The sequence below is a fragment of the Erythrolamprus reginae genome, chromosome 1 (assembly GCF_031021105.1).
Source record: "Erythrolamprus reginae isolate rEryReg1 chromosome 1, rEryReg1.hap1, whole genome shotgun sequence".
In the NCBI taxonomy this organism is placed as follows: Eukaryota; Metazoa; Chordata; class Lepidosauria; order Squamata; family Dipsadidae; genus Erythrolamprus; species Erythrolamprus reginae.
In genome coordinates this window covers 20302047-20316828 of record NC_091950.1, presented here as the reverse complement: position 1 = coordinate 20316828, position 14782 = coordinate 20302047, and the positions used below count along the sequence as shown (strand labels likewise).

At 45.1% G+C, this 14782-nt stretch overlaps 1 protein-coding gene across 9 annotated transcripts in view; it reads right to left on the bottom strand.

The window, feature by feature from the left end:
• The window catches only part of LOC139164426 (pneumococcal serine-rich repeat protein-like), a 141107-nt gene that overhangs the window by 93035 nt on the left and 33290 nt on the right, over nt 1-14782 (bottom strand). For all 9 annotated transcript variants that reach the window (XR_011558620.1, XR_011558621.1, XM_070746533.1 and 6 more), the window contains exons 2-3: nt 901-13857; nt 706-810 (exon numbers count right to left, since the gene is read on the bottom strand). Coding sequence is in view for 7 of the 9 variants with exons in the window: in XM_070746533.1 (XP_070602634.1) it covers nt 706-810; nt 901-13857 (13062 nt within the window). In the remaining 2 variants the exon portion in view is untranslated. The remainder of the gene's footprint in view (nt 1-705; nt 811-900; nt 13858-14782) is intronic.

The following is a 14782-nucleotide window of genomic DNA, read 5'->3' as shown; positions in this document are numbered from 1 at the left end:
GCACATCTTTCTTTCTTTCTTTCTTTCTTTCTTTCTTTCTTTCTTTCTCTCTCTCTTTCTCTCTCTCTCACTCTCTCTCTCTCTTTCCTTCCTTCCTTCCTTCCATTGCACTTTGCACATTATATCTTGAACTCAGTTCAGTTGTGCATACAGTAACACAAGTTTGGCTCCTAAGATACAGGTTCCATATTTTGAAAGTACAGTTAGTCTTAACTCTCTGTGTGACAGAGAGAAAGAGAGGGAGGAAGGGAGGAAGGAAGAAAGAAAGAAGAAAAGGAAGGGAGGGAGAGAGGGAGGGAGGGAGAAAGGAAGAAAGAAAGAAGAAAAGGAAGGGAGGGAGGGAGGGAGAGAGGGAGAAAGGAAGGAAGGGAGGGAGGAAGGGAGGAAGGAAGGAAGAAAGAAAGAGGAAAAGGAAGGGAGGGAAGGAAGGAAGGAGGGAGGGAGAAAGGGAGGGAGAAAGGAAGGGATGGAGGGAGAAAGGAAGGAAGGAAGGAGGGAAGGAGGGAAGGAAGGAAGGAGAGAAGGAAGGAAGGAAGGAAGGAAGGAAGGAAGGAAGGAAGGGAGGGAGGAAGGACGCCACCTTCAAGAATTCTCCAACCAGAGTAGTCATTTTTAAAAATGCTGGATAATTGAACATCACATATCAGGAAATCATCAAGGATATGAAAGACTGATTATTATTTCTAAACAAGATTATCTACTTACTTTGAATTGTTGTTGTACTGTATAATGTGGATGCAACACTAGCTTCAGTAGTAAAGACATTTCCTCCAGGAAAGGAGGTAGGGGCGGGAGTGGAGGTAACAGGGCCTGCGGGGAGACCAAACATAATCCAATTGTATTCCAGTTATATTACAAAACTAATGTGTAACTTAGTACGTATTGCAAAAACAAGCTTACCTCTCCTTGTCCCGGAAGTAGAAGTTGATATAATATTTGTGGGGGACGCAGAAGTAGTGAAGGTGCCCAGACTCGTCAAATTCATCTGAGGAGGACTAACAGATTCTGTTTGGTATGAGACGGAAGAAACCAAAGTGGCAGTAGTAGAGATCTCTCCCCTGATAGGAATCAAAGTTGTTCTTTCCGTAATGGAAGGGCTGGGGAAGGTCACAAGCGATTCCTCCAGTTTCATAGTGCTGCTCCCTGGGGAAGATGTGGAGGATAGTAGGGCCTCTGGAGTTGGTGTGGTGCCTTTGGAAATGGAAGAGGTTGTTTTGCTACCTGTTGTTGCTGTAGAAGACTCTGTACTCATTGGAGAGCTGGCTGGTTGTGATGTGATGGATTCAGGTGTGGTGGCCTCTGGAGAAGTAGCTAAGTGTTTGGTGGTGATAGAGTGTTGAGTAGCCATTTCCGAAGAGCTAGTAGTCTTTACATAGCTGGAGATCATCGTGGTCTTTGGGAAAGAAGCAGATGTTGCTGTTGTGGTGGTTTCAAACGTGGTGGCTTGTGGAGTAGTAGTTACATATTCCATGGTGGATGGAAGTTGAGTAGTGGTTTTTGTTTGACTACTACTAATGGTGGAACTTTCAGGAAAAGGACTGGATGGCTGGGCGGTCACTGGAGGAGATGGGGTAGTTTGTGACGTGGTGGATGCAGTCAAGGTGGTTGCTTGGAATGCGACAGAGACTGCTATTGTCTCCGGAATAGTACTTGTGGCTTCCGTAGCGGGAGAAGTCGCCAAGCTACTCTTTCCTAAAGCTGTAGTGCTTTCGGGGGGAGCCGTAACTGTTTCTGATGTGATGGATACAGACCTGGTGATCTCGGGCAAAGGCGTGGAGTATGCTGGTCCCTCTGTAATTGAACCTGTGATTGCTGTACTAGAAGAAGTCATGATGGTGCTCTTTTCCCAAATGGTTGTATGTGGTGTTGTCTCTGGAGCAGAAGTTGACGTTTCCTCGGGGGTGGAAAGATGTCCGGAACTGGTAGTGGGAGTTGTAGATGTCACACTACTTGATGAAGGAGGAGCAGTGGTCATTGGCAAACTGGATGGCCTCATACTAGTCTGTGAAAATGATGAAGAGGACGCTGAACTCTCTGCAGTTGGTGTCGTGGTTTTGGAAACAGAAGATGTTACACTGCTCCCTGTTGGTGCCGTAGAAGACACTGTAGTCATTGGAGAGCTGGCTGATTCTGATGTGATGGATTCAGGTGTGGTGGCCTCTGGAGAAGTAGTTAAGTGTTTTGTGGTGTTAGAATGTTCAGTAGTCATTTCTGAAGAGCTAGTAGTCTTTATAGAGCTGGAGGTCATAGTGGTCTCTAGGATAGAAGTGGATGTTGCTGTTGTTGCAGTTTCCAAGGTGGTGGTTTGTGGAGAAGTAGTTACATATTCCATGGTGGATGGAAGTTGAGTAGTGGTTTTTGTTTGGCTACTACTAATGGTGGAACTTTCAGGAAAAGGACTGGATGGCTGTGTGGTCATTGGAATAGATGTGGTAGTTTGCAATGGAGTGGATGCAGTCAAGGTGGTTGCTTGGAATGCTACAGAGACTGCTATTGTCCCTGGAATAGTACTTGTGGCTTCCGTAGCGGGAGAAGCCACCATGCTACTCTTTCCTAACGCTGTAGTGCTTTCTGGGGGAGCCGTAACTGTTTCTGATGTGATGGATACAGACCTGGTGGTCTCGGGCAAAGGTGTGGAGTATGCTGGGCTCTCAGAAATGGAACCTTTGATTGCTGTACTGGCAGAAGTCATGATGGTGCTCTTTTCCGAAATTGTTGTATGTGGTGTTGTCTCTGGAGCAGAAGTGGACGTTTCCTCGGGGGTGGGAAGATGTCCGGAACTGGTAGAGGGAGTTGTAGATGTCACACTACTTGATGAAGGAGGAGCAGACATTATTGGCGAACTGTTTGGCGGCATGCTAGTCTCTGCAAAAGATGTAGGGGACACTGTGCTCCCTGGAGTTGGTGTTGTAGTAACTCTACTACCTGTTGGTGCCATAGAAGACACTGTACTCATAGGAGAGCTGGCTGATTCTGATGTGATGGATTCAGGTGTGGTGGCCTCTGGAGAAGTAGATAGGTATTTTGTGGTGATAGAGTGTTGAGTAGTTATTTCTGAAGAGCTAGTAGTCTTTACAGGGATGGTGGTCATTGTGGTCTCTGGGGGAGAAGTGGTTGATGCTGTTGTGGTTTCTAATGTGGTCATTTGTGGAGAAGTAGTTAAATATTCCATGGTGGTAGGAAATTGAGTAGTGGTTTTTGTTTGACTACTACTAATGGTAGAACTCTCAGGAAAAGGGCTGGATGGCTGTGTGGTCATTGGAATAGATGTGGTAGTTTGCAATGGAGTGGATGCAGTCAAGGTGGTTGCTGGGAATGCTACAGAGACTGCTATTGTCCCTGGAATAGTACTTGTGGTTTCTGTAGCGGAAGAAGTCACCATGCTACTCTTTCCTAAAGCTGTAGTGCTTTCTGGGGGAGCCGTAACTGTTTGTGATGTGATGGATTCAAACATGGTGGTCTCGGGCAAAGGTGTGGAGTATGCTGGGCTCTCCCTAATTGAATCTGTGATTGCTGTACTGGCAGAAGTCATGATTGTGCTCTTTTCCGGAATTGTTGTATGTGGTGTTGTCTCTGGAGCATTAGTGGACGTTTCCTCGGGGGTGGAAAGATGTACAGAACTAGTAGTGGGAGTAATAAATGTCACACTACTTGATGAAACAGAAGCAGACATCATTGGTGAACTGGATGGCATCATACTAGTCTCTGAAAGAGATGTAGGGGACGCTGAGCTCTCTGGAGTTGGTGTTGTGGCTTTAGAAATAGAAGAGGTTATTGGACTCCTTGTTGGTGTTGGAGACGACATTGCACTCATTGGAGAGCTAGCTGATTCTGATGTGATGGATTCGGGTGTGGTGGCCTCTGGAGAAGTAGCTAAGTATTTTGTGGCGATAGAATGTTGAGTAGTCATTTCTGCAGAGCTAGTAGTCTTTATATAGGTGGGAGTCATTGTGGTCTCTGGGGGAGAAATGGCTTTTGCTGTTGTTGCAGTTTTTAACATTTCTGTAGCAGGAGAAGTCACCAAGCTACTCAATCCTAATGCTGTAGTACTTTCTGGGGGAGCCGTAACTGTTTGTGATGTGATGGATTCAAACATGGTGGTCTTGGGCAAAGGGGTGGAGTATGCTGGGCTCTCTGTAATTGAACCTGTTATTGATGTACTGGCAGAACTCATGATGGTGCTCTTTTCCAAAATTGTTGCATGTGGTGTTGTCTCTGGAGCAAAAGTAGACATTTCTTCAGGAGTAGAAAGATGTCCAGAACTGGTAGTGGGAGTTGTAGATGCCACACTACTTGATGAAGCAGAAGCAGACGTTATTGGTGAACTGGTTGGCGGCATGCTAGTCTCTGCAAAAGGTGTAGGGGACACTGTACTTCCTGGAGTTGGTGTTGTACTTATTCTACTCCCTGTTGGTGCCATAGAAGACACTGTACTCCTTGGAGAGCTGGCTGATTGTGATGTGATGGATTCGTGTATGGTGGCCTCTGGAGAAGTAGCTAAGTGTTTTGTGGTGATAGAATGTTGAGTAGTCATTTCTGAATCACTAGAAGTCTTTATAGAGCTGGAGGTCATTGTGGTGTCTTGGGGAGAAGTGGCTTTTCTTGTTGTTGTGGTTTCCAATGTGGTAGTTTGTGGAGAAGTAGTTACATATTCCATGGTGGATGGAAGTTGAGTAGTGGTTTTTGTTTGGCTACTACTAATGGTGGTAATCTCAGGAAAAGTGCTGGATGGCAAAGTGCTCACTGGAGCAGATGTGGTAGTTTGCGATGGGGTGGATGCAGTCAAGGTAGTTGCTGGGAATGCTACAGAGACTGCTATTGTCCCTGGAATAGTACTTGTGGTCCCCATAGCAGGAGAAGTCACCATGCTACTCTTTCCTAAATCTGTAGTGCTTTCTGGAGGAGCCGTAACTGTTTGTGATGTGATGGTTTCAAACATGGTTGTCTCTGGCAAAGGTGTGGAGTATGATGGGCTCTCCGAAATGGAACCTTTGATTGATGTACTGGCAGAAGTCATCATGGTGCTCTTTTCCGAAATTGTTGTATGTGGTGTTGTCTCTGGAGCAGAAGTGGACGTTTCCTCGGGGGTGGAAAGATGTCCGGAACTGGTAGTGGGAGTTGTAGATGTCACACTACTTGATAAAGGAGGAGCAGAGGTCATTGGCAAACTCGATGGCGTCATGCTAGTCTGTGAAAATGATGTAGAGGACACTGCACTCTCTGGAGTTGGTGTTGCGGTTTTGGAAATAGAAGAGGTTACACTGCTACCTGTTGGTGTCGTAGAAGACACTGTACTCATTGGAGAGCTGGCTGATTCTGATGTGATGGATTCAAGTGTGGTGGCCTCTGGAGAAGTAGCTAAGTATTTTGTGGTGATAGAATGTTGAGTAGTTATTTCTGAAGAGCTAGTAGTCTTTACAGGGATGGTGGTCATTGTGGTCCCAGGGGAAGAAGTGGCTGTTGTTGTGGTCTCCAAAGGTTCTGTAGCAGGAGAAGTCACCATGCTACTCTTTCCTAAAGCTGTAGTGCTTTCTGGATGGGTGGTAACTGTTTCTGATGTGATGGATTCAAACATGGTGGTCTCTGGCAAAGGTGTGGAGTATGCTGGGCTCTCCGAAATGGAACTTGTTATTGCTGTACTTACAGAAGTCATGGTGGTGCTCTTTTCCGAAATTTTTGTATGTGGTGTTGTCTCTGAAGCAGAGGTGGACGTTTCCTTGGGAGTAGAAAGATGTACAGAACTGGTAGTGGGAGTTGTAGATGTCACACTACTTGATGAAGGAGTAGCAGTAATCATTGGCGAACTGGATGGCATCATACTAGTCTGTGAAAGAGATGTAGAGGATGTTGCACTCTCTGGAGTTGGTGTTGTGACTTTGGAAATAGAAGAGGTTATTGTACTCCCCGTTGGTGTTGGAGACGACACTGTACTCATTGGAGAGCTGGCTGATTCTGATGTGATGGATTCAGTTGTGGTGGCCTCTGTAGAAGATTCTAAGTATTTTGTGGTGATAGAATGTTGAGTAGTCATTTCTGAGGAGCTAGAAGTCTTTATAGAGCTTAGGGTCATCGTGGTCTCTGGGATAGAAGTGGTTGTTGCTGTTGTTGCGGTTTCCAACATTTCCGTAGCGGGAGAAGTCACCGTGCTACTCTTTCCTAAAGCTGTAGTGCTTTCTGGGGGAGCTGTAACTGTTTCTGATGTGATGGATTCAAACATGGTGGTCTCTGGAAAAGGTGTGGAGTAAGCTGGTCCCTCCGTAATTGAACCTGTGATTGCTGTACTGGCAGAAGTCATGGTGGTGCTCTTTTTCGAAATTGTTGTATGTGGTGTTGTCTCTGGAGCAGAAGTGGACGTTTCCTTGGGAGTAGAAAGATGTACAGAACTGGTAGTGGGAGTAATAGATGTCCCACTACTTGATGAAGCAGAAGCAGACATCACTGGCGAACTGGAAGGCATCATACTAGTCTCTGAAAGAGATGTAGGGGACGTTGTGCTCTCTGGAGTTGGTGTTGTGGCTTTGGAAATAGAAGAGGTTACACTGCTGCCTGTTTCTGTCGTAGGAGACACTATACTTGTTGGAGAGCTGGCTGATTCTGATGTGATTGATTCAGGTGTGATGGTCGCTGGAGTAGCTAAGTATTTTGTGGTGATAGAATGTTCAGTAGTCATTTCTGAAGAGCTAGTACTCTTTATAGAGCTGGAGGTCATCGTAGTCTCTGGGGAAGAAGTGGCTGTTGCTGTTGTTGCAGTTTCCAAGGTGGTGGTTTGTGGAGAAGTAGTTAAGTATTCCATGGTAATTGGAAGCTGTGTAGTGGTTTTTGTTTGAGTACTACTAATGGTGGAACTCTCAGGAAAAGGGCTGGATTGCTCAGTGCTCACTGGAGCAGATGTGATAGTTTGTGATGGCAAACTGGATGGCGTCATGGTTGTATATGAAACAGATGGAGAGGACACTGTGCTCTCTGGAATTGGTGTTGTGTTGGAAATAGAAGAGGTTATTCTAGTCCCTGTTGGTGTTGTAGATGACACGGTACTCATTGGAGTGCTGACTGATTCTGATGTGATGGATTCAGGTGTGGTGGCCTCCGTTATTGAACCAGAAGTCATGATGGTGCTGTTTTCCAAAATTATTGTAAATGGTGTTGTCACTGGGGCAGAACTGGAGGTTTCTTTGGGGGTAGAAGGATGTAAAGAACTGGTAGTCAGAGTAGTAGATGTCACACTACTTGATGAAGCAGAAGCAGAGGTCATTGGTGAACTGGAAGGCTTCATACTAGTCTGTGAAAATGATGTAGTGGATGCTTCGCTCTCTGGAGTTGGTATTTTGGAAATAGAAGTGGTTACAATGCTACCTTCTAGTATCGTAGACGACACTGTACTCATTGGAGAGCTGGCTGATTCTGATGTGATGGATTCAGGTGTGGTGGCCTCTGGAGAAGTAACTAAGTATTTTGTGGTGATAGAGTGTTGAGTAGTCATTTCTGAAGAGATAGTAGTCTTTATAGAGGCGGGGGTCATTGTGGTCTCTGGGGGAGAAGTGGCTTTTGCTGTTGCTGCTGTTTTTAACATTTCCCTAGCAGGAGAAGTCAGCAAGCTACTCATCCCTAATGCTGTAGTGCTTTCTGGGGGAGCCGTAACTGTTTCTGATGTGATAGATTCAAACATAGTGGTCTCTGGCAAAGTTGTGGAATATGCTGGGCTCTCCGTTATTGAACCTGTGATTGATGTACTGGCAGAAGTCATGATGGTGCTCTTTTCCAAAATTGTTGTAAGTGGTGTTGTCTCTGGAGCAGAACTGGACGTTTCCTCGTGGGTAGAAAGATGAACAGAACTGGTGGCTTCTGGAGGAGTAGCTAAGTGTTTTGTGGTGATAGAATGTTCGGTAGTCATTTCTGAAGAGCTAGTAGTCTTTATACTGCTGGAGGTCATCGTAGTCTCTGGGATAGAAGTGGATGTTGCTGTTGTTGCAGTTTCCAAGGTGGTGGTTTGTGGAGAAGTAGTTAAGTATTCCATAGTAATTGGAAGCTGTGCAGTGGTTTTTGTTTGACTACTACTAATGGTGGACCTCTCAGGAAAAGGGCTGGATTGCTCAGTACTCACTGGAGTAGATGTTGCTGTTTGTGATGTCAAACTGGATGGCGTCATGCTAGTCTGTGAAAAATATGTAGAGGACGCTGCGCTCTCTGGAGTTGGTGTTGTGGCTTTGGAAATAAAAGAGGTTATTGTACTGCCTGTTGGTGCCGTAGAAGAGGCTGTACTCATTGGAGAGCTGGCTGATTCTGATGTGATGGATTCAGTTGTGGTGGCCTCAGGAGAAGATTCTAAGTATTTTGTGGTGATAGAGTGTTGAGTAGACATTTCTGAGGAGCTAGTAGTCTTTATAGAGCTTAGGGTCATCGTGGTCTCTGGGATAAAAGCGGTTGTTGCTGTGGTTGCGGTTTCCAACATTTCCGTAGCGGGAGAAGTCACCATGCTACTCTTTCCTAAAGCTGTAGAGCTTTCTGCGGGAGCCGTAACTGTTTCTGATGTAATGGATACAGACATAGTGGTCTCTGGCAAAGTTGTAGAGTATGCTGGGCTCTCTGAAATGGAACCTGTGATTGATGTACTGGCAGAAGTAATGATGGTGTTTTTTCCCGAAATTGTTGTAATTGGTGTTATCTCCGGAGCAGAAGTGGAGATTTCCTCGGGGGTAGAAAGATGTACAGAACTGGTAGTGGGAGTAATAGATGTCACACTACTTGATGAAGGAGGAGCAGAGGTCATTGGCAAACTGGATGGCATCATGCTAGTCTGTAAAAATGATGTAGAGGACACTGCGCTTTCTGGAGTTGGTGTTGTGGCTTTGGAAATAGAGGAGGTTACACTGCTACCTGTTGGTGTTGTAGAAGACCCTGTACTCATTGGAGAGCTGGCTGATTCTGATGTGATGGATTCAGGTGTGGTGGCCTCTGGAGAAGTAGTTAAGTGTTTTGTGGTGTTAGAATGTTCAGTAGTCATTTCTGAAGAGCTAGTAGTCTTTATAGAGCTGGAGGTCATAGTGGTCTCTGGGATAGAAGTGGATGCTGCTCTTGTTGCAGTTTCCAAGGTGGTGGTTTGTGGAGAAGTAGTTAAGTATTCCATGGTAATTGGAAGCTGTGTAGTGGTTTTTGTTTGACTACTACTAATGGTGGAACTCTCAGGAAAAGGGCTGGATTGCTCAATGCTCACTGGAGCAGATGTGGTAGTTTGTGATGTCAAACTGGATGGCATCATGCTAGACTGTGAAAGAGATGTAGAGGATGCTGCACTCTCTGGAGTTGTTGTTGTCGTTTTGGAAATAGAGGAGGTTATTGTACTCCCTGTTGGTGCCGTAGAAGAGCCTATACTCAGTGGAGAACTGGCTGATTCTGATGTGACGGATTCAAGTGTGGTGGCCTCTGGAGAAGTAGCTAAGTATTTTCTGGTGATAGAATGTTGTGTAGTCATTTCTGAAGAGCTAGTAGTCTTTATAGTGCTGGAGGTCATTGTGGCCTCTGGGATAGAAGTGGCTGTTGCTGTTGTTGCACTTTCCAAGGTGGTGGTTTGTGGAGAAGTAGTTAAGTATTCCCTGGTAATTGGACGCTGTGTAGAGGTTTTTGTTTGACTACTACTAATGGTGGAACTCTCAGGAAAAGGGCTGGATTGCTCAGTGCTCCGTGGAGCAGATGTGGTAGTTTGTGATGGCAAATTGGATGGCGTCATGCTAGTGTGTGAAACAGATGTAAAGGACGTTGCGCTCTCTGCAGTTGGAGTTGTGGTTTGGGAAATTGTCCCTGTTGGTGTTATAAACGACACTGTACTCTTTGAAGAGCTGGCTGATTCTGATGTGATGGATTCAGGTGTGGTGGCCTCTGGAGAAGTAGCTAAGTGTTTTGTGGTGATAGAATGCTCGGTAGTCTTTTCTGAAGAGCTAGTAGTCTTTACAGAGCTGGAGGTCATTGTGGTCTCTGGGGTAGAAGTGACCGTTGCTGTTGTTGCAGTTTCTAACATTTCTGTAGCGGGAGAAGTCAACATGCTACTCTTTCCTAACGCTGTAGTGCTTTCTGGAGGAGCCGTAACTGTTTGTGATGTGATGGATTCAAACATGGTGGTCTCTGGCAAAGGTGTGGAGTATGCTGGGCTCTCCGTAATTGAACCTGTGATTGATGTACTGGCAGAAGTAATGATGGTGCTCTTTTCCAAAAATGTTGTAAGTGGTGTTGTCTCTGGAACAGACGTGGAGGTTTCCTCGGGGATAGAAGGATGTACAGAACTGGTGGTGGGACTAATAGACATCACACTACTTGATGAAGGAGGAGCAGAGGTCATTGGCAAACTGGAAGGTATCATACTAGTCTCTGAAAGAGATGTAGAGGACACTGCGCTTTCTGGAGTTGGTGTTGTGGCTTTGGAAATAGAAGAGGTTATTCTACTCCCTGTTGGTATTGTAGATGACAATGTACTCAGTGGAGAGCTGGCTGATTTTGATGTGATGGATTCAGGTGTGGTGGCCTCTGGAGAAGTAGCTAAGTGTTTTGTGGTGTTAGAATGTTCAGTAGTCATTTCTGAAGAGCTAGTAGTCTTTATACTGCTGGAGGCCATAGTGGTCTCTGGGATAGAAGTGGATGTTGCTGTTGTTGCAGTTTCCAAGGTGGTGGTTTGTGGAGAAGTAGTTAAGTATTCCATAGTAATTGGAAGCTGTGTAGTGGTTTCTGTTTGACTACTACTAATGGTGGACCTCTCAGGAAAAGGGCTGGATTGCTCAGTACTCACTGGAGCAGATGTTGCTGTTTGTGATGCCAAACTGGATGGCATCATGCTAGTCTGTGAAAAATATGTAGAGGACGCTGCGCTCTCTGGAGTTGGTGTTGTGGCTTTGGAAATAGAAGAGGTTATTGTACTCCCTGTTGGTGCTGTAGAAGAGGCTGTACTCAGTGGAGAGCTGGCTGAATCTGATGTGATGGATTCAGGTGTGGTGGCCTCAGGAGAAGATTCTAAGTATTTTGTGGTGATAGAGTGTTGAGTAGACATTTCTGAGGAGCTAGTAGTCTTTATAGAGCTTAGGGTCATCGTGGTCTCTGGGATAGAAGTGGTTGTTGCTGTGGTTGCGGTTTCCAACATTTCCGTAGCGGGAGAAGTCACCATGCTACTCTTTCCTAAAGCTGTAGTGCTTTCTGGGGGAGCCGTAACTGTTTCTGATGTGATGGATTCAAACTTTGTGGTCTCTGGCAAAGGTGTGGAGTATGTTGGGCTCTCCGAAATGGAACCTGTGGTTGCTGTACTGGCAGAAGTCATGATGGTGCTCTTTTCCAAAATTGTTGTAAGTGGTGTTGTCTCTGTAGCAGAAGTGGAGATTTCCTCGGGGGTAGAAGGATGTAGAGAACTGGTAGTGGAAGTTGTAGATGTCACACTACTTGATGAAGGAGGAGCAGAGGTCATTGGCAAACTGGAAGGCATCATACTAGTCTCTGAAACAGATGTAGAGGACACTGCGCTTTCTGGAGTTGGTATTGTGGCTTTGGAAATAGATGAGGTTACACTGCTACCTGTTGGTATCGTAGAAGACCCTGTACTCATTGGAGAGCTGGCTGATTCTGATGTGATGGATTCAGGTGTGGTGGCCTCTGGAGAAATAGCTAAGTGTTTTGTGGTGATAGAATATTCGGTAGTCATTTCTGAGGAGCTAGTAGTCTTTACAGAGCTGGAAGTCATTGTGGTCTCTGGGATAGAAGTGGATGTTGCTGTTGTTGCAGTTTCCAAGGTGGTGGTTTGTGGAGAAGTAGTTAAGTATTCCATGGTAATTGGAAGCTGTGTAGTGGTTTTTGTTTGACTACTACTAATGGTGGTCCTCTCAGGAAAAGGGCTGGATTGCTCAATGCTCACTGGAGCAGATGTGGTAGTTTGTGATGGCAAACTGGATGGCGTCATACTAGTCTGTGAAACAGATGTAGAGGACGTTGCGCTCTCTGCAGTTGGAGTTGTGGTTTGGGAAATTGTCCCTGTTGGTGTTATAAACGACACTGTACTCTTTGAAGAGCTGGCTGATTCTGATGTGATGGATTCAGGTGTGGTGGCCTCGGGAGAAGTAGCTAAGTGTTTTGTTGTGATAGAATGCTCGGTAGTCATTTCTGATGAGCTAGTAGTCTTTACAGAGCTGGAGGTCATTGTGGTCTCTGGGGTAGAAGTGACCATTGCTGTTGTTGCAGTTTCTAACATTTCTGTAGCGGGAGAAGTCAACATGCTACTCTTTCCTAACGCTGTAGTGCTTTCTGGAGGAGCAGTAACTGTTTGTGATGTGATGGATTCAAACATGGTGGTCTCTGGCAAAGGTGTGGAGTATGCTGGGCTCTCCGTAATTGAACCTGTGATTGCTGTACTGGCAGAAGCAATGATGGTGCTCTTTTCCAAAAATGTTGTAAGTGGTGTTGTCTCTGAAGCAGAAGTGGAGGTTTCCTCGGGGGTAGAAGGATGTACAGAACTGGTGGTGGGACTAATAGACATCACACTACTTGATGAAGGAGGAGCAGAGGTCATTGATGAACTGGACAGCATCATACTAGTCTCTGAAAGAGATGTAGGGGACGCTGCGCTCTCTGGAGTTGGTGTTGTGGCTTTGGAAATAGAAGAGGTTACACTGCTACCTGTTGGTGTCGTAGAAGGCACTGTACTCATTGGAGAGCTGGCTGATTCTGATGTGATGGATTCAGGTGTGGTGGCCTTTGGAGAAGTAGCTAAGTATTTTGTGGTGATAGAATGTTGTGTAGTCATTTCTGAAGAACTAATAGTCTTTATAGTGCTGGAGATCATGGTGGTCTCTGGGGTAGAAGTGGATGTTGCTGTTGTTGAAGTTTCTAAGGTGGTGGTTTGTGGAGAAGTAGTTACGTATTCCATGGTAATTGGAAGTTGTGTAGTGGCTTCTGTTTGACTACTACTAATAGTGGACCTCTCAGGAAAAGGGCTGGATTGCTCAGTGCTCACTGTAGCAGATGTGGTAGTTTGTGATGGCAAACTGGATGGCGTCATGCTAGTCTCTGAAAGAGATGTAGTGGATGCTGCGCTCTCTGGAGTTGTGGTTGTGGTTTTGGAAATAGAAGAGGTTATTCTACTCCCTGTTGGTATTGTAGATGACAATGTATTCATTGGAGAGCTGGCTGATTCTGATGTGATGGATTCAACTGTGGTGGCCTCTGGAGAAGTAGCTAAGTATTTTGTGGTGATAGAATGCTCAGTAGTCATTTCTGAAGAGCTAGTGGTCTTTACAGAGGCGGGGGTCATTGTGGTCTCTGGGGGAGAAGTGGCTTTTGCTGTTGTTGCAGTTTTTAACATTTCTTTAGCAGGAGAAGTCACCAAGCTACTCATTCCTAATGCTGTAGTGCTTTCTGGTGGAGCCGTAACTGTTTGTGATGTAGTTAGGTATGTCATAGTGATTGGAAGTTGTGTAGTGGTTTGTGTTTGAGCAGTAGTAATGGTGGAACTCTCATGAAATGGGCTGGATCTTTTTGTGGTCCCTGGAGGAGATGTTGTAGTTTGTGAAGGCAAACTGGAAGGCGTCAAGCTAGTCTCTGAAAAAGATGTAGCGGAAACTTTGCTCTCTGGAGTTGTTGGTGTGGTATATGCTGTACTGTGTGGAGTAAAAGCCTCTGTTGCTTTTGTTGTGATTTGTAACGAGGGGGCTTCTGAAATGCTAATATTCTTTGTAGAGCTAACTGTACTATAAATGGATGGCACTGTGCTCTCTGTAGTAGTTGTGGCTTTTTCTGATTTGGTGTATACATTAGTTGTTGTTATATTCTCTTTGCTGGTAGTACTGGTGGGTGTTTCGGTTGTAAATTCTCCCTTTGCTCTTCCTGTTGGTGCTGAAACGATATAAAGAATTGGGATTAAATTAAGGTAGTATGGTGGACAGAACAAAGATCCTAAAATGCAGTTTGTTAATAGAAGAAAAGACATAGTAAACATTTCATTCTTTTTGTTTGCCTGACTATTTCTCTACTTTTTGACACCTTTTATTATGCAGATCAGTTGGTAATTCTATGGATTTTCTTACAGTAAACACCTATTTGATTACTTTCTTCAATTTGATTAAGTACAGTGGTACCTCTACTTAAGAACTTTTCTAGATAAGAACCTGGTGTTTAAGATTTTTTTGCCTCTTCTTAAGAACCATTTTCTACTTAAGAACCCGAGCCCAGAAAAATTTCCCAGGAAATTTGAGACTGGCACGAAGTCCCGGCCAGTTTTCTGCCATTTCCCCTTTAATCCCGGCCATCTCAGGCTTTTCTGGGCTGTCAGAGGAGCCTTTTGGTGGTGCTTAAGGAAGCTTTGACGGTCCAGAGCAAACGGAGCATTTTCCTTTCTCTGGGCGCTTGGAGAGGGAGTAAACTTCTGCTAGCGACCAGAGAAAATAAACATTCCTTTCGCTCTGGGAGTGACGGTCCTCCTCCTCTTCTTCCTTCTCCTCCTCCCACCCAAATTCCAAGCTTTTATTTCTTTCCTAATGGGTTTGCACGCATTATTTGCTTTTACATTGATTCCGATGGGAAAAATTGCTTCTACTAACAAACTTTTCTACTTAAGAACCTGGTCACGGAACGAATTAAATTCTTAAGTAGAGGTACCATTGTATATTAATTTTCTCTGTATTTGTTTGGGCCATTTGTCAGTCTTTCCCTGTCTTATTTTTCTTAGCTACTGATTTTCATGAGGTTCAGCCATCCACCCTTCATACACGCGCATTTCATTTGCAACAGGGTCCCTTGCTGGCGGGAGGTGCATGGACAT